General features: G+C 41.0%; 2 protein-coding genes and 1 long non-coding RNA gene across 4 annotated transcripts in view; 1 reads left to right on the top strand and 2 right to left on the bottom strand.

The window, feature by feature from the left end:
- Nucleotides 1–1934: 1934 nt before the first annotated feature.
- pex13 (peroxisomal biogenesis factor 13) lies at nt 1935–11335 on the bottom strand. Its single transcript, XM_083544809.1, has 4 exons — nt 11176–11335; nt 6795–7486; nt 4236–4358; nt 1935–2682 (listed from the first exon to the last, which is right to left on the bottom strand). Exons 1-4 carry the CDS (start codon nt 11247–11249, stop codon nt 2357–2359), a joined length of 1215 nt encoding a protein of 404 aa, XP_083400935.1. The 5' UTR covers nt 11250–11335; the 3' UTR covers nt 1935–2356.
- Nucleotides 11336–16115: 4780 nt separating this feature from the next.
- LOC310727964 lies at nt 16116–17880 on the bottom strand. The gene is made up of 3 exons (XR_014534138.1): nt 17756–17880; nt 16458–16547; nt 16116–16233 (listed from the first exon to the last, which is right to left on the bottom strand). It is a non-coding gene; the product is annotated as an uncharacterized lncRNA (long non-coding RNA).
- The window catches only part of pdzd8 (PDZ domain containing 8), a 61822-nt gene continuing 59959 nt past the window's right edge, over nt 17529–19391 (top strand). The window contains exon 1 of one of the 2 annotated variants that reach the window (XM_083544561.1): nt 17529–18594. In XM_083544561.1, coding sequence (XP_083400687.1) covers nt 17747–18594 — 848 coding nt within the window. In that variant the 5' untranslated portion in view covers nt 17529–17746. The remainder of the gene's footprint in view (nt 18595–19391) is intronic. The other variant, XM_083544560.1, reaches the window with a different exon arrangement.

Consider the following 19391-nt stretch of genomic DNA (forward strand, 5'->3'; position numbering starts at 1 on the left):
TCTTCCGGTTTGCTAGAAAAGATGACGAAATTTATAGTGGCGCGTTTTTGTTTTACTTAACAATTATTTTATCGCAAAGTAAAACATTTAAATAAATATTCTATTTACAAATTACTAAATAATATTCTGTTCTGAAATCTGATTGGCCGAGTGGCTCTCGATACCGCTTTGACCGCATCACAACAACTGAATAATGTATTCATGCGCCATGTCATGTAATCAGTTAAACACTATGAGCAACAGCTTGATTTCTCGTACCATATTAAAACAAATTAATTCTTTATTTCGAATACAATGTATAATATGTGCTTTGAATGATTGGATATTATATCATTAAATAATCCTACGGAAGTTTTAAGGGGTCATGCTTTATAATTTATTTTCCTTCTTGCTTTCTCGTGAACACGACTTAATTTTCTCGACATAACAAAATGCTCTTGATCTTGACATAACGAACACCGTTTCCTCGTGATCAGTGTATTCAATATACGAGCATGTTTAAAAAAAAAAAAGAGAAATATATTAAACGATAAGCAATTTGCAACAAAGAACTATATAGTATGGTGGTTTCTTAATTTAGAAAAATGAATGAATTATTATAATAATATAGTAATTAAACTCTGGTGTGTGTTAGTGTGACTTCACTTGAATTAGGACACCCAAATACATTCCAGCATGACAATGCCCCTGTGCACAAATCCAGCTCCATGAAGATCTGCGTTTCCTGGGTTGAAGTTGAAAATCTGCTAGAGCTCCAACAATATTGAACACCAACGGGATTAGTGTAAACTCCTGACTGCACCCCAGGCCTCCTCATCTCACCTACATCAGTACCTGAATTTACTAACAGACTTGTAGCTGAATGAGCACAAATCTCCACAAAATCTAGAGGAACATCTCCCCAGAAGAGTGGAGGTTAATGTGGAAGGCTCTCTTTAGAGTCTGGTGTTGGAATTAAATCACAAGAAGCCAGTAGATATCAGTCTGAAAATATTTTAATGAAAATAATGTTTCTATGTACACAGTTGCGTGTTCCCTAATAATTATTTAACGACAGTAACACACACACACACACACACACATGAAGAAGAAACAGATAAAAGCAATACAATTTGCTGAAGGACTCATTCAGGCCTATTTACGTATGACGTTCGTCGATAATTCAAAAATTCGAACAAAATTGTAGCTGAAATCCGTTAATAACGTCACGAAATGAACAGTAAATTCTTTAACTCCAGCTTGATGACAAAACTATAAGATGCGATACATTACGCTTGCGTGTAAAAACGCCTCTGACCTTTATAACTGTTTAACCTTTCGGGGGGGGGGGGGGGGGGGAACGACACGCATTCTACACGTATTGTGGGGGGGGGGGGGGGGGGGAATCAGCTGCTTATTCAATAAACAGCTGATTAACATCAATAACCCAAACCATAACACAGATTCTGCTTTTGGTCCTGATTTCACTGGAATTGTTTTTTTTTTATTTCAGGTCTTAGATCTACTGTGGGTTGTTTTTTTTTTTTGTTTTTTTTCTGGGCCAGAAACAAGCTCCACCCCCAGGCGTAGCGTAAAATTCAAAGGTGCAGTATGAAATTTTTTTTACATCCAGATAAAAAAATATTCCATGGATACAATATAATAGATTGAATTCACTCCTGCTTTTATTTGAGTTGGCTCTTTTTTCAGACATTAAGTCTATATTTTTTTTTTTCTGGTCCAGAAACAAGCTCCACCCACCCGGGCGGAACTGCTCAGATTTGCTGCTCGTCGTTAACATTTTATACCGATTTCAACCGGGGGCTTTTTGGTCAAACAGGATTGCGAATGCAAGGTACATTGCGATCACAAGCAGCAAATAGCGTGAAAATGTACAAACCGCTCCTTTAAATCATCCCTACCACTTTTTTTTTTTTTTCATTAAATGGTTTTCCTTAGCAGATTCTCCACGTTTCATGAAATAAACAGGGCATTATTTATTTATTTATATTGGTAAATGTTTTTAATCCTTTTAATTTCGAATCAAAATATCCCAATCAAACCTTTAAACATAATATCAGCAGCTATGTAACCCCCCCCCCCTTTCTACTTTTTAATAAATTCATTTCCAATTCCGTATAAACGTTTAGTAACTTTTTATAAACGAAACGACCAAAAGTCATTGAAAGTGCTCCAGTCGACGTTTTGATCGTCACATCTTCTACTTATCCGTGTAACCACCTCGTTTTTTTGCCATTTCTATTATTGGATTTAAAACGCGTAAAAGCAGGTGGATGAAAATCACACATGAGAAGATTCGTATCAATTCTGGAGAATATATATATACATACACACACACACACACACACACAAACTTTTATAAGTCAAGTTTTTCGGGAGTTTCTAGTGCACTGTTTGAGCTGCTCATCATCACTGCTGTGTTTGTACATACTGGGTTTTCAGCATACACACTCTCCAGCAGCTTCTCGTGATCTGGTTGATCTGCTGAAGCTGCGGCTGAAGATGGCACAGTGGCAGTAACTTGAACCGGCGCTGACTGCTGGAGCTGTGCCAACCTTTCTAGCTCAGCTTGCCTCCTGCCCCTCCTCCTCCCCAGGATTTTGACGTAGTTGGCGGGGACGAGGCCTGTAGTCTGACCATCCACGCTGGCCAGCAGCCACCCACGCACCCTTGGCTGTTGCTCTGGAGGTGCAGAACGTGACAAGAGTCAGGCTTATGAATGTGAATGCGTTAAATATAACAAATGCACTTTGAGTTCTGTCGTAAGCACGGTGCAGCACGGTCAAATGTATTTAGTGCACCATTAATTGTCATAGTCCAAAGTAAAGTATGGATCTTTAATTAGCACCACCAGATTATGAGTATAAACACATCTTGAGTACATCAAAGACTTTATACTTAAATCCAACTTAATTCTGATTGGTCAAAAGGTTGATCTGATCTGACAGTAGTTCCTTAACATTTCCATACATCATACAACAGCTCATGCACAATGACCTTCAGGAAATGTTTCTTTAGCATGTATAGAAGGAGATTTCTGTGTCAGTCTGATGTAAGGCTGTTGCTTAACTTTGTAATAGAGGTAGATCAATTAATCGGCTGTTGACTATGGGCAAAAATCCATACCGATAGTTTTTCCGGGCTGCTGGCATTACGAGAGTGGCCTCTAGAGGCGAATCACCACATGCTGTTTTATTTGTTTATTTGTGCACGCTATAAGGTATTTATTACTCATAATTTATTAATTATATAATTATATTTATTAATCAATATGTTCATACTTATTTCCTACAGCACATTTTCATGTCTTTTTATTAAAATCTTTTAATCGGTTATCAGCAAGTATCATCCAAGCTTTTTTGTAATGTGGGAATAGTCTTGCAAGTAGCTGTATAATATATCAATAAGTGACAATATGGACTGACTTTCTTCAAAACATTTCACGACACAAAGTAAAACATAATTTCCTTAAAAAAAAAAAAAAAAACTGTCAGCATTGACAAATTGGTAGGGAATAGGAGGAAAGAAAGGTGTACAACATTTGGTTAATTCTCAGTACCGGAGAAATGTGAACCCGGGTCTACCTTTTTGCTGAGAGTACAGTTCCCTGAGGTTGTGAAAAATTGTCTTTATTGTTCATAATCATCTCAGTCCTCTGATTGAACCCTATAGAAATCCTATGGGATGAACTGATGAGGAGAGTCCATAAGCATGGACCTTGACATTTTGAAGCTTGTGGAGTCATCTGTATGGAGGAACAATCTCAAATCCCTTGGGATAGGGTGGAATCTCTATATAGATCTCTATATACACCAATCAGGCATAACATTATGACCACCAGCATAATATAGTGTTGGTCCCCATTTTGCTGCCAAAACAGTCATGACCCTTCGAGCATCAACAGCATGAACTTCTTAAGCAGTTTGAGCTACAGGAGCTCGTTTGATGAATCAGACCACACAGGCCAGCCTTCGCTCCCCACGTGCATCAATGAGCCTCGACCCTGTCGCCGGTTCACCACTGCTCTGACCCAGTCGTCTAGACATCACAATTGGTCAAACTTGTTTGAATCCTTACGCTCACCCATTTTGCATTCTCCCACTGCTGGGTCCTTATAAATCGCCCTAGAGAAGGGCGTCTGCCCCATGCCCCCATGAATGTGGTTATAAATTTCAAAGATTTGTGATTTATTGCAGCAGCATTTGATTTTCTGTGTATGAAGGTGGGTTCATTACCCTTTAGAGCCAGGTTCAGCATATCTCCAGCCTGGAAAGAGATCTCCTCCTCAGACGCAGCAGTGAAGTCGTACTCAGCTCTGGCTACCACGTGGTCGTCTTCACCACTTGCCCAGTTGGTGCCTAAACACACAAACACCACATTTAAAATCTACGACTTGTTAAGACCTTATCAAGAACATCAAGATTAAAATGTAAGATCTACAGTGAGGAAAATAAGTATTTGAACACCCTGCTATTTTGCAAGTTCTCCCACTTAGAAATCATGGAGGGGTCTGAAATTGTCATCGTAAGTGCATGTCCACTGTGAGAGACATAATCTAAAAAAAAAAAATCCAGAAATCACAATGTATGATTTTTTAACTATTTATTTGTATGATACAGCTGCAAATAAGTATGTGAACACCTGAGAAAGTCAATGTTAATATTCGGTACAGTAGCCTTTGTTTGCAATTACAGAGGTCAAACGTTTCCTGTAGTTTTTCACCAGGTTTTCACACACTGCAGGAGGGATTTTGGCCCACTCCTCCACACAGATCTTCTCTAGATCAGTCAGGTTTCTGGCCTGTTGCTAAGAAACATGGAGTTTGAGCTCCCTCCAAAGATTCTCTATTGGGTTTAGGTCTGGAGACTGGCTAGGCCACGCCAGAACCTTGATATGCTTCTTACAGAGCCACTCCTTGGTTATCCTGGCTGTGTGCTTCAGGTCATTGTCATGTTGGAAGACCCAGCCTCGACCCATCTTCAATGCTCTAACTGAGGGAAGGAGGTTGTTCCCCAAAATCTCGCAATACATTGCCCCGGTCATCCTCTTCTTAATACAGTGCAGTCGCCCTGTCCCATGTGCAGAAAAACACCCCCAAAGCATGATGCTACCACCCCCATGCTTCACAGTAGGGATGGTGTTCTTGGGAGGGTACTCATTATTGTTCTTCCTCCAAACACGTTTAGTGGATTTATAACCCAAAAGTTCTTTTTTGGTCTCATCTGACCACATGACTTTCTCCCATGACTCCTCTGGATCATCCAAATGGTCATTGGCAAACTTAAGATGTGCCTGGACATGTGCTGGTTTAAGCAGGGGAACCTTCCGTGCCATGCATGATTTCAAACCATGACGTCTTAGTGTATTACCTACAGTAACCTTGGAAACGGTGGTCCCAGCTCTTTTCAGGTCATTGACCAGCTCCTCCCGTGTAGTTCTGGGCTGTTGCATGGAGCCCCAGTCCGAGGGAGATTGACAGTCATGTTTAGCTTCTTCCATTTTCTAATGATTGCTCCAACAGTGGACCTTTTTTCACCAAGCTGCTTGGCAATTTCCCCGTAGCCCTTTCCAGCCTTGTGTAGGTGTACATTTTTGTCTCTAGTGTCTTTGGACAGCTCTTCGGTCTTGGCCATGTTAGTAGTTGGATTCTTACTGATTGTATGGGGTGGACAGGTGTCTTTATGCAGCTAACGACCTCAAACAGGTGCATCTAATTTAGGATAATAAATGTAGTGGAGGTGGACATTTTAAAGGCGGACTAACAGGTCTTTGAGGGTCAGAATTCTAGCTGATAGACAGGTGTTCAAATACTTATTTGCAGCTGTATCATACAAATAAATAGTTTAAAAATCATATATTGTGATTTCTGGATTTTTTTTTTTAGATTATGTCTCTTACAGTGGACATGCACCTACGATGACAATTTCAGACCCCTCCATGATTTCTAAATGGGAGAACTTGCAAAATAGCAGGGTGTTCATATACTTATTTTCCTCACTGTATATCACATCAAGAACACACAAGAACAGAAAGCCGATTGGCTGTTGCATGTTGGTCTCATTTGAAGTTATAAACAAAAACATTCTAAAGTGCTGCATCAGCATTTTAATGAGCATTAGAGGGGGCATCACATGGACGTCGGACAATTAACACCTGTTTAAAATTATTTAAGACCAAAAACAGCGAATTTAAGACTTTTTAAGGCCTTAATATTTTGACTTTCAAATTTTAAAATTGTGACTTTAAGACCCAGTGGAAAACTGAGGGCACAAGCAGAATCATTTATGTCCTTTACTTTTATCAGTATGCGAAATTCAGAGTCAAAACACAGCTGATGAGTACGACCTCACATCCCAAATCTATAATTCTAGCAGAGATTTCCAATGTCCTAATATTCTCTGTTCTCACTATGTTACATTTGTATTATACATTTTTTATAAAAATAGTTTGATCACTCCATTTACCTCGATAAGCATTGTATAAATAAATAATATCGATAAAATTTTTTGTTTAAAAAAAGAAATATATCTTTGATAATTTGTTCAGTTCATTTTCAGGCGTTTCTTCAGAATTTGGTGGTACCGTAAGGAAAACCTTCTTATATTTATTATTTTAATGTTTTATTTCCATAGTTTAAAATTTTTTTATAATATAGCAGATTAATTGGGGGAATTCTTAAAAAAGAAATTATTAGATAAGAGAAAAAAACAAAAAAAGGAGTGTACAAAGAAAGATAGAAAAGAGAAAAAAAAATAAAGAGAGAAAGAAAGAGAGACATAAAGATGAAGCCCCACCGTGCTCTTCTGCACCCTCCTCCGATCTCAGAAGTTTCCAGATAAGGTACGGTCCACCGAAAACCACCGCCAGAAACAGAAATATGGGCCAAGACTTGACTGTGCCGTCTCTGGAATCCCCAGCAGCGGCTCCTCTGCCTCCTGAAACCACGGCACTTGCTGCACTGTCGTCCCACAGCTCGTCCACGTCGGCGCCCGACCTCAGTCCCAAAATCCTCTGCAGGCGGCGGTACAGGTATCGCAGCGTGCGGACGAGTGCGAAGGCCGAGAGCACTTTGGTGAAATGGACTCGTAGGCGGGAGAAGTGATTGGCGACGTCAAGCACGGCTCGGAAGCTGTTGTAGACGGCCGAGAAGGTGGCGTCCAGCATCATGCTGACGGAGGAGAAAGCGTGCACGATGCTCTCGACCGACTGGAACGCTCCTCGGCTGCTCTCCTCCGCGTGCTGCACAAAGCGGCTCGGCGGCACGTCCTCCAGGGGAGGGAGGCGACTGTAGCCCAAACCGCCGTAGCTGTACGGGCTGTAGCTTCCGTACGGAGAGCTGCTGAAGGGGCTGTAAGAGGGCGGAAAAGAGCTGTAGGCCGGACGGTAGTTCTGCTTGATTGGACGCTGCGGTATCGGAGGCGCCATACGCGTCATGGTGGAAGGGATCGACGGCGAGAGACCGATTCCTCCCGTGAAATCGGTGGAACTAAAAAGAAAGATTCAAATCATTCAAATCTCTAATAATTGTAATGATAGCAGTATATACGAGGGGGTATGAACGTTTTAAAACCAGTTTTATAACACGCCAGCAGATGGCAGCACAAGGCTGCACGCACAGTCACAGGAAGCACCGCCCTTATAAATCAGTGTCAAAAGACATCGTCCTGTGTGCATTGGGAGGTTTGAAGGTTTTGACACCGTTGCAGAGGTCCAGTGCAACTCGCAGAACGAAGACAGGGGGCGCTGTGTTACTGTGCGAGGTGACTATTTTAAAGATTACAGTGTGTTAACTTGGATAAATAAAATAGTTTCTCGTAAACAGAGCGAGTCTCGAAACTTTTTGATACCACCTCGTGTTTAAGTCCCTTAAAATAAATAAGTAGTTTGTGAAAACTTAACCTATTTAGTTGCCGTATTAAATCAAAATGCAAATACATAAGTGTAAATAAATACCGTAATTTCCAGACTATAAAGCGCACCCATATATAAGCCGCACCCACTGAATTTTACAAATATTTTTATTTTGAACATAAATAAGCCACACCTGTCTACACTGATGAACTTTACACAGGCTTTAACGAATGACACGTTACACACGGTGTAACGGGTGAAATATGTTGTGCTTCCTTTAGGAGCATAGCGGTATTTTGGGAATTGCATGCAACTGCATTTTCCGGTTTTACTGCATGTGTGTAAGACAGAGGAATATGTCCTTATTATTTTCTGATGCTCATTTCTAATTTCTTTGACTATTATCTTTTATCTATTTATCTTTTGGCATCGCCGTGCGTTTAAAAAAAAACTTTTTTCTCCTGAAGCCGTGCAGCTCAGAACACAGGTGAGGTGCGTTTTTTCGTTTCTGTTCAGAAAATTCATTGGTCTAATGTTATGGGGTTCAGTTTTTTGGCTTGAAGTTTGTAAAACCGGGAAAAACCCAGGAAAAATTCATAAATTAGCCGCTTCGTTGTTTAAGCCGCGGGGTTCAAAACGTGGGAAAAAAGTTGCGGCTTATAGTCCGAAAAATACGGTATATATAATCAAATAAGAATTAATTTAAAAAAAACGGTAACCGCACTGTATGCCGCTTTCTTTATGTTTTACTTAAAAATGATGATGATGAACGTTTTCTTTGGCCTGAACCTCCTTCTCGCTGTTTTCTTACCGTTTGTCTATTTATCTTTCTGAAGCGTCTTTTGTGTTACCTGTCCGGAGCACGCCAGAGTTTAACGGGTGGTGCTTCAGTAAAAATGGTCCGTGGAGAAACACAATGGACTAAACTAAGGTTTTTTTTGGAATTACTCTAAGGATATCTAATAACCTAACAATACCACCAATCTTCTCCCTTTCTTCTATCTGGACCTTTCTTCATCCTGACACCCTACCCATGAAAGAAGATCTTTTCAGGTTACTTTGGAGGATCTCAACAACTATGAAGATGGATTTGGACTGCAATTAATAGGAACAGTTTTCTCCAATGGTTTGGGACTACGATGATCAGAACCTCAACAATGATGGAACTGTAACAAATGGAAATTCGGTGTCAGCCAGATGAAAATAGGTCTCCTTTGGAGTCTGGTTCCTCTCAAGATTTCTCCCTCAGATCATCTCTGATAATAGTTATATCATTAATGTGGTTCAATAAACTGCATGTTTCTGCACATAAATTCAATTCCAATCCATCCATTTTCCATCTGTACAGCCTGCTACAGATCCTGATCAGTTCATCTCTCTCTCTCTCTCTCTCTCTCTCTCTCTCTCTCTCTCTCTCTCCATATCAGCTTATCAATCTATCTCGCCATTTCTTCTCCTCCATCTTTCACACTGTTTCTTTCTCCAGCCATCTTTTTCTTCCTATATTCCTCTCTCGTTCTCATCTCTTTCTCTCACTATCCTCTTCTCATTCTCACTCTCATCTCTGTTTTATTACTCTCCTCATCTCTTTATCTCACTCGCCTCTTCACTTTCTCACTCTCCTCATCTCTGTCTCTAACTCTCCATCTCTTTCTTTCACTCTCCTCATCTATTTCTCAAGCTCATCTCTTTTTCTCACTCAACCCATCTCTTTCTCTCATGCTCATCTCTTTCTATCACTCTGCTCATCTTTTTCTCTCACTCTCCTCATATCTTTCTCTCACTCAACTCTTTATCTCACTCTCCTCATCTCTGTCTCTAACTCTCCATCTCTTTCTTTCACTCTCCTCATCTATTTCTCTCACACTTCTAATCTCTTTCTCTCACTCTCATCTCTTTTTCTCACTCTCATCTCTTTTTTTCACTCCCATCTCTTTCTCTCACTCTCCTTATCTCTTTCTCTCATGCTCATCTCTTTCTCTCACGCTCCTCATCTCTTTTTTAATTCTCTTAATCTCTTTCTTACTCTCCTCATCTCTTTGTCTCACTCTCCTCATTTCTCTTTTCATTTGCTCATTCTCCTCATCTCTTTCTCACTCATCTCTTTCCCTTACTCTCCTCATCTGTGTTACACTCTTCTCATCTCTTTCTCCCACTCTCCTCATTTCTTTCTATCATTCTCCTGAATTCTCTTTTTTATTTGCTCATTCTCTTAATCTCTTCATCACTCTCATTTCTCACCTTTTCTTTGCCTCCTTAACTCCACTTTCACCATTTCTTTTTCTCATTCCCCTATTTATCATAACACATCTCTCTATTACTCTCCTAACCTTTCTCTCACTCTCAGCTCTCTCTCACTATTTCATTGACTATTTAATTTATTTTACTCTTCTAATATTTCTCTCACTCTCATCTCTCTCTCTCACTCTCACTTTCCTCACCTCTCACTCTCCTCATCACTCTCTCTTACTCTCCTCATCTTTCTCTCACTCTCTTCTTATCTCCTTCTTTCAGTCTCCTCATCTTTCTCACTATTTATTAATTGCACCCTCATCTCTCTTAGTCTCCTGATCTCTCACGATTTCTTTCTCTTTCTTATCACCCTCTATCACTCACTACTTCTTCCTCGTTTGGTATCTTTCTCTCTCACTCGCCCATTTCTTTCTCAAATTCTCCTCATCTCTCACCATTTATTTTTGCTATTCTCATCTCTCTATCTCTTCCTCTACATTCCACTGTATCTCTCTCTCTCTCTCTCTCTCTCTTCATACATCTGCTTTTTTACCATTTCTTTATCTGCCCACAACTTTTAATATTTGAGGAAACACATTTTCTTTCTTTCTTATTTCTCTCAAAACTTTCTGTACATTTCCTTTCTCTCTCTCTCTCTCTCTCTCTCTCTCTCTCTCTGCCAACAAGAGTTGCTATTTGATTTTGCTTGTGCATTTACATTTTCTCTCTCTCTCACACACACACACACACACACACACACACACACACACACATACATACACACACATACATACACACACACACACACACACACACACACACACACACACACACGGCGTTTTTATTTGCTCTATAGCTAGAAGCAAAAACAGTTGGTCGCATCCCAAATACAGACGTATAGGGACCATAACAAGGCGTCGATGCCCATACTTCGTGCCCTGTGTAGTGCACTCTTCTAGTGTTCATGCAGCAATTCGGGATGAAACCAGGGCCTGTCACTATTTAGCTCATTCGGGTAATAGAAACCCGAGATCGCAGTTAAATCTGTATATAAAACTCAAGGACGGGATTAAAACCGATTATTTTACAAACCGAAAGTTCAGTGGAGCTCCAGCAGCTCCAGGAATTCGTCTTTCCCACGGTTTTGGAGGCGCCTGAGAGGACATGGTGTTAAAGCTACACGCTAAGTTCACTAGCGCCTGAGTTCACTCACTGACAGGCGCTGCCGGGGCCAGGCCAAAGCAATCGAGTTCACATACATCGATCAGATATACATACATCATCTCTCTCTCTCTCTCTCTCTCTCTCTCTCTCTCTCTCTCTCTCTCTCTCTCTCTCTCTCTCTCCTTTTTCTCCCTCACTTTATTTTTTCTTTATTTCTTTCTTTCTACTTATTTAATTCTTCCTCCACATTTCTTTCTTCTTATTTCTCTCTCTCTCTCTCTCTCTCTCTCTCTCTCTCTCTCTCTCTTCTCTCTCACCCCATTTCTTTTCCCCTCTCCCTCCTTTCTCTCCTCGTTTTTTTTGATCATTCTCCTCATCGCTCATTCTCTCACACCTTTTTCTTTCTCTCTCTTCTCAGTTCTATCACTCTCTCCTCTTTCCTTTCTCTCTCTCAGTTCATTTTCTCCTCTCTCCTTATTTTTTTCTCTTTAACCTCATTTCTTTCAATCACATGTTTTCTTTAGCTCTATCATCAATTCTCTTTTTCTCTCTTCTCTTTTCTTTCTCTCACACTTCTCTCTCTCCCTCATTTCTCTTTCACACCATCAATTTTTCTATTTTTTTCTCTCTCCCTCATTTCTTTCTCTCTCTCTTCTTTTCTTTTTCTCTCTCTATTTCCTTTAATCTACCTTATTTCTTTCTCTCTCTCCCCATTACTTTTTCTCTTTCCTTTCTTTTTCTCTCTCTTTTTATTTTATTTTCTTCTCTCTATCTCCTTATTTTTTCTCTTTCTTCCCATTGCTTCTCTCTCTCTCTCTCTCTCTCTCTCTCTCTCTCTCTCTCTCTCTCTCTCTCTCTCTCTCTCTCCTTATTTCATTGTTTCTATTATTTCTCCCTCTCTCCTCAATTATTTTTCTCTCTCCCCATTACTTTCTCTCTTTCTCATTTCTGTTTCTTTCTCCTTATTTCATTTTCTCTCTCCATTATTTCTCTCTCTCCGTATTACTTTTTCTCTCTCCTCAATTCTTTTACTTTCTTTTCCCACGAGTTTCTCTCTCCCTTATTTCTCTCCTCAGTTTGCAAGTTGGTGACACCCGAGGAAAAGAAATGGTTTTCGACACAGATACACTTTTTTATATTTTTGCGTTTTCTTTCCTGTAGAATTCGCACAAAAGCACACTATTTGCCTTCATTTTAAATTCCCAGGAAAAGCATAATGCACAGAAAAATGCACAAAAAGTCATGGAAAGTTCAGGGTCATTATGAGGTTATTATTAAAGCTTCTGCTGGAAATGATGTATGTGGGAGGTGCAGCTGCGGCTGCAGTGAAAAGAGAAGTGTTCAACTGTGTTTATTGCTTTAGTAATGACATTTTCACTGTCTGTCTGTGATGGTTTCTAGAGCCGTGGAGTCACAAATGATGGTTTTAAAAGGAAGATTAATTCAGGCAGGATACCACTGAAGGCTATGGTGTGAAAAGCACGACTGATGAATTTATATTTTGGAGATTTAGATTTGAATCGATTAATAATGCCTTTTTTTTTTAGGTTCGACTAAGTTAGACTTTGCTCTATGAGCTGTACTGTGTACTGTGTATATTGTTTTGTAATATTTAAAAAAGCTTTTCCTGAAATAAAAGTGAGTAAATGCAGTTAGAAAGCATTTAAAAAAAAAAAATCAAGAATCAAAATGATCTAAATTCATTCTGCTCACTTAACAAGATGAAAGAGCATTTCACGGTTTGTACCAATAGATGGCGCCATTTTGTAAAGTTGTGCACTTCTGTATTTGAATTTAAACATAAATCTCAAATTATGATCAATTAAAAAATAAAAGGCAAATATCATAGTGGGAAGAAGGCGGATCATTTTGTTTTTACAGGAAACACAAACCAACGCAAAGATTTTGACACTGTTTTGCCAAAAGTTTGTGGACACCAGGTCACAAGTACAGAAAGTGTTTTTTTAACCATCGCATTCCACGTGTATTCCCAATGTACTCTTATAATTCCCTCCACTGTTCTGGAAAGATGTTCCACTAGATTTTTGGAGTGTGCTTTTAGAGATTTGTTAATATTCAGCCACAAGAGTGTTAGTAAAGCCACGTACTGATGTGGGTGATGTGAAGAGGCCTAAGGGTGCAGTCAGCATTCACATTCATCCCAAAGATTCCTTGGTGTTCTTGAGAATGCTAAGGAAGGCCCAGCTCCCACCGCAGGTCCTCACAACGTTCTACAGGGGGACCTTCCTGAGCAGCTGCATCACTTCCTGGTTTGGGAACGGCACCATTTTGGTTTGCAAGTGACGATGGCTGTGAAGATCGTCAGGGTCTCTCTACGCTACATCACAAACATTTACACAACAAGCTGCATTTGCAAAGTCACCCACACACACATACACTTTTTACTCTTATTGCTATCTGGGAAAAGGTACCGAAGCATACACGGCTCTCACCCATAAAATATGTTCTTCTCATATAGGTTAGGACGCTGGGGTCAGAGCGCAGGATCAGCCATGATACACTGCCCCCTGGAGCACAGAGGGTTAAGGGCTTTTCTCAAGGGGCCCAAAAGTGGCAGCTTGGCGAACCTGGGGCTTGAACCCCCAACCTTCTGATCAGTAACCTAGAGCCTAACAACAAACCTTGTTTTTCCTTTTGCTGTTTTGCACAAATTGCTGACGAGTATTTTTTATTTTATACACCGGTCAGGGTATAACATTATGACCGATTAAGTGAATAACACTGATTTGGTTTAAAAAAGCCAGATGTAGAGGACAGAGTAGTATGGAGACAGATGATCTATCTGTCTGTCTGTCTGTCTGTCTGTCTGCAAGAACACTACTACAGTTGTCCGAATATTTGACTGTTAAAGCATTACTATGTTCTTTACCATATCTAATACATCATATTTTGCTCCACCTCATTTCTGTTTTGGTGTATAATGCCCAACCTTTAAGGACATTCAAAGCCAAAGACAGGTCTTTCCTGATGTTTCAGAACAGGGATGGGCAATTCAGTGCAACTTCTGGCACTTTGCAACCACTACACTTCAATCAATTCATGCAACTCAAATTCATTCAGCTTAAGAGGTGATACTCTGCATGAGTGTTTTTTATAAAGTGCTTTTGTGTGGTATATGTGGTCCTGATGTGTTCCTTTTTAGATCTAGACATGTTATAGGAGAGCTGATGAGCTATACTATAGGGACATGTTGAAAATATACACCTATAAAGTGCATCAGTGAAGTGGACCATGAGTGTAATACACTATAGGGACAAAAGTATTGGGACACACTTTTACAGCCCTATGTACTTTCTCCCCCCCAAAAGTTGGAGGCACACAATTAAGCAGTCTTGTGAATGAGAAATATTCTAGAGCATACAATTTCCACACCTAATTCCTGTTGTTTAACCACTCAAACTTGAGTTGCCAAAAGTATTAGAACATCCGGCCTTTCCAGCCATATATGGTTCCTCCTAAAAAACTTTTGTCAAAATGTTGGAAGCACAGTTGTATATGACTTCTTTCGATGCGGTACCATGAAATATTTCCCTCACATGAACATGAACCTTCAGACCTGTTCCAGCATGACAATGTTCCTATACACAAAGCCAGCTCCATGAAGATATGGTTTACACCCTTGTGTCTGAATGAGCCCAAATCTCCAAAATGTAGTGGAACAACAATCCAGAAGAGTGGAGATTATTATAACAGCTACGAAGGATTAAATGTGGAATTGGACGTTCAAAAAAGCAGATACCAATCTTATGATCAGGTGTCCACAAACTGTTGATATAGTGTAGGCTCATATCAAGATTGTGTTTTATATCAGGTGAATCTTGTATCTGCCACTTTATTTTGTCATGAAGCTTTATTGTTACACTTGAGCTGGAATTAATCATTTCTTTTTATTTATACTTTGTTTTTTTTGTTTCAAGAACTGCAAGCACCATAGTTTCGAAAATTCATTTAGTAGCAGAGAAACCTTCCAAATCAAACTTTCTGACTCAATATTTACTAATCAAATTGTGTGCAATCTTATATGCCATCACTATTTAAATGTCTAATAATAATCTTTCAGTAAGGCTGCAGTTCCTGTTAAAATTCCTAGTCTTTTAAGGCTTTTGAGAGACACATGCCTGTTTGATTCTATGCAACACACCAGGTCATTTGATATTATAATGATTACTTTGAATATAAATGTCCAGATGTTCCACTTTATTCTAAGTGAAATATCCTTCTTCATCATGAATAACAGATTTACACACTCTCGGCAAGTTCCTTTCTCTAAAGGTTCAGCTGAAATATTTTGCTGTGCCTCCTGTAAAACCTGCCAAAGGTGTTCTTCACTAGTTGGAGATTTCTTTCTGACCTCCCGTTCTTCCCAGAGCAGTTCATTAGGTTTTAAGTGCAGTGACTAAGCAGCCATCAATCCAGCCCACCGTTTCCTCTCTAAATAATGCTTACAGAGCTCGGACGTACGCATCTGGTCATTGTCTTGTTGTATGGTGAAGTTGAATCCAATGTACAAATGCATGGTGTATGTTGAAGAATGGAACGGCAGCCGTGATGGTTTCTTTAACCTGGAATTCGCAGGGAAGTTTCCAACCTTCCCTGCTCCAAAACAACCCCAAACCATTAACCCTCCACCTCCATGTTTGACTGTGAGGATGAAGCAGTCTGCTTGTGTGTAAAAAAGCAACGTAGACCTTTTGGGAAAATTAGAATGCTGCAGGTAACCTGAACTAGTGTCCCAAAAAGTGCTTTAATTTGAAGATAATGTTGGATTAACAGCATTGTCTGTCCGGCAAATGTTTGGCCCCCAGACCCGATGGACTTTAAGCCACTTTTAAATCCATGAATGTTGGCTTGAAAGTCAGCTGTTCTTCTGTGCCAACCTCAGTCCATGTTGGCAGAGCTGTTTTGAAATTGGCTCTATTGCCAATATTGGCCCAATACACAAGGAATTTCCAGTTGAGCCTTCCCCTGCCAAACAAAACAAGCAAAACATTGGTCCAATATAATTTTGCTGACAGGAAAAATTCTCGACATGAACAAATGATTCCCATCTGCTTGCTACATCCATTAGCTTTTCAACACAGTATAATACATTACATCTAATATTACATTAACGTTAATATTTATGTTACACGAAAGCGCTCATTCATTTTTAACTGGTTGCAAAGGCTTGATGCTATATTTAGACCTACAGTATATCACACTCTAGTGTGTTTTCAGAAGTTAGAAGACGTATCTGTCTGATTGTATCCGGGGCTGAAAGTACACCAACGTGGAGAAGTCTGTGGACGAAAAAGAAAAAAAAAAAGAGGTTTCTGAGGTAAAGGTTTGGGCAGCATTTATATATATATAAATATGAGGAAGACAAGGTGAGGAGGGTGAGATTAAGATGGTTTGGACATGTGCAGAGGAGGGACATGGGATATATCAGTAGGAGAATGCTGAGGATGAAGTCGCCAGAAAGGAGGAAAAGAGGAAGACCAAGGAGGAGGTTTATGGATGTGGTGAGGGAAGACATGCAGGTAGTTGGTGTGAAAGAGGCAGATGTAGAGGACAGGGGGTATGGAGACGGATGATCCGCTGTGGCACCCCATGATAGAGGAAGCCGAAAAAAGAAGAAGACTCTGTTCTAAACCTTTGCTCTACACAAGACAACTGATGAGGTCTAAAGCACATTAAGAAGGCAATAAATGTCACAAATGAACTCTGTTCTCTTGGCTCTGTTCTTTCCTAATCTGGATGTCCTTCAGTATTAATGTACAATACTGTAAATAATAATAACACACAAAAAAAGAAAAATAATTGAAAGAGATTGTGTTTCCAAACTATTCATTGGTACTGTGTATAAATGACCTGCAATCAAAACGTCCTCTACAATGGCCCCTTTGGAGTGATTATACAATTCCTAACCGGAAGTCCAATCCAAACTAAAACGTCATTCCGGACCGGAAGTTTGTTTACATGGGGTGTTTGTTTTTGTTTGTTTTGAACTTGCTCAGAGTTTATGGTTTAAAATAATATATATCCACACGTTTTATATTCCTATGGACATTATAAAAAAATAATTAAAACAAAACGAAATAATATAAAACTAAATAAAATAAATCGAACATTACATCTTTAAATAAGATTTGGGATTGGGACGCCACATGTAAACCGCGTCTAGTCGTCGAATGGATGACGTAGGCGTCCTGCCGTCCAATTACATGCAGCCTAAAGAGCCCAGGGCTTAGTCTTGTATAGAGAATGGCTTCCTTCAAAGGGAGCACTATTAATGTGTGTGGAATAGCACTACATAGTGCCCTAGGTGTCCTTCCGTGTGGGATTTGTGGTCAGGCCTGGGAAAGCGCAGGCGGATGATATGGCAGCTTTATGAGCGGCCAGGTGGAACTCGCTTTTGTGGTTCAATTCCGCCTTATGTCGTATTGACCAGGCGGCGGAGAGAATCGGAATTATCATTAATTAATATAAAAAAGAGAAAATGATTTACTTGATTTTAATTTCAGCGTTTACGGGGGCGGTGATAACCGTGCTGTTACAGCTCGCACTCCTGTACCGGAGAAACCCGGAGCCCGTGGCGCGGACCGTGCAGTACGTCAAAGCGGTGCCGGATCCGGTTCTGAAGGATTACTTTACAAATCCGCAGCCACCAGACGCGTCCAAGCAGCCCACGGACGGTGCGTGTCCTGGGCCTCCTTTCTCTCCATCGTCTTCCTCTTCTGCAACGCACCATCCTCCTCCTCCTCTTTCTTCTTCTCTCCCATCTGAACCGGAGACGTGCGGCTTCCTCAACGCGATCTTCCTGTTCCTGTTCCGCGAGCTGCGCGACACGCCGCTGGTCCGCCACTGGGTCACCAAGAAGATCCGCGTGGAGTTCGAGGAGCTGCTGCAGACGCGCACGGCGGGCCGCCTGCTCGAGGGGCTCAGTCTGCGCGACGTGTCGCTCGGCGACTCGGTGCCCGTCTTCAAGACGGCGCGCCTCGTGCGGCCCGTGGCGCTGGACGAAGGCGGCATGCCCGAGGAGCTCGGCTTCGAGGTGGACCTCGAGTACGCGGGCGGCTTCCACCTCGCCGTCGACGTCGATCTGCTGTTCGGCAAGTCCGCCTACCTGTTCGTGAAGATGCGCCGCGTGGCCGGGCGCCTGCGCCTGCGCTTCAGCCGGCTGCCCTTCACGCACTGGTCGTTCGCCTTCGTCGAGGACCCGCTGGTCGACTTCGAGGTCAAGTCGCAGTTCGAGGGCAGACCCCTGCCCCAGCTCACCTCCATCATCGTCAACCAGCTCAAGAGGGTCATCAAGAAGAAGCACACGCTTCCCAACTACAAGATCAGGTCCTTCAACATGCCACTTTTTACTTTTCTCATACACTCCTTTCTCACATGGAATGATCCCATTAGGTGCACATGTTCTCAAGATGCATAGAAGGCAAGGAGTGTGTGTGTGTGTGTGTGTGTGTGTGTGTGTGTGTGCCCCTAAATAATCAATGCACAGACAGAATTATTAGAGATGATTCATTATAACAATACGCAGATATTATATTGCAGTCTTGGAAATAAAAGTCCCAATTTTAGTCCAGTATTCAAGCAATTAAGGGGTCAAGGGCCTTTCTCAAGGGCCCAGCTGCCACTTCTGGACCTTCTCTTGCTTTGCCGTATAACTGATACATGTATAATCTATCTACACACACACTGCAAAAATAAGGTACCAATAAACGTCCAGTACTCAAGCCAATAAAGGTACCAATCAAGGTTTCAGTCCAATATTCAAGCAATTAAGGGGTCAAGAGCCTTTCTCATGGGCCCAGGTGCCACTTCTGGACCTTCTCTTGCTTCGTCGTACAGTAAAACCCCGTTGTACGAGCAACCTATAGTATGAGCAAACGCAGATACGAGCAAACTTGCTCGCAAAATTTTACCCTGTTTCACGAGCAAATTTCGAAGGCACGAGCAAACCCACGCTGCCGGTTCACGTTTTCGGCGGAGGGTCGCATCAGTCGCTTAGTTGAGGACGTATCACTCAGTCGCTCTCATTGTTCAGTGCAGCAAAAACATACCTTTTTTTAGTTTTATTTTTATTTTACTAGAAATCTTGAAGAGTTTCTCCCAATATAATCAGTGATGGTGCTGTG

Source organism: Silurus aristotelis (assembly GCF_946808225.1).
Source record: "Silurus aristotelis genome assembly, chromosome: 6".
Taxonomy (NCBI): Eukaryota; Metazoa; Chordata; class Actinopteri; order Siluriformes; family Siluridae; genus Silurus; species Silurus aristotelis.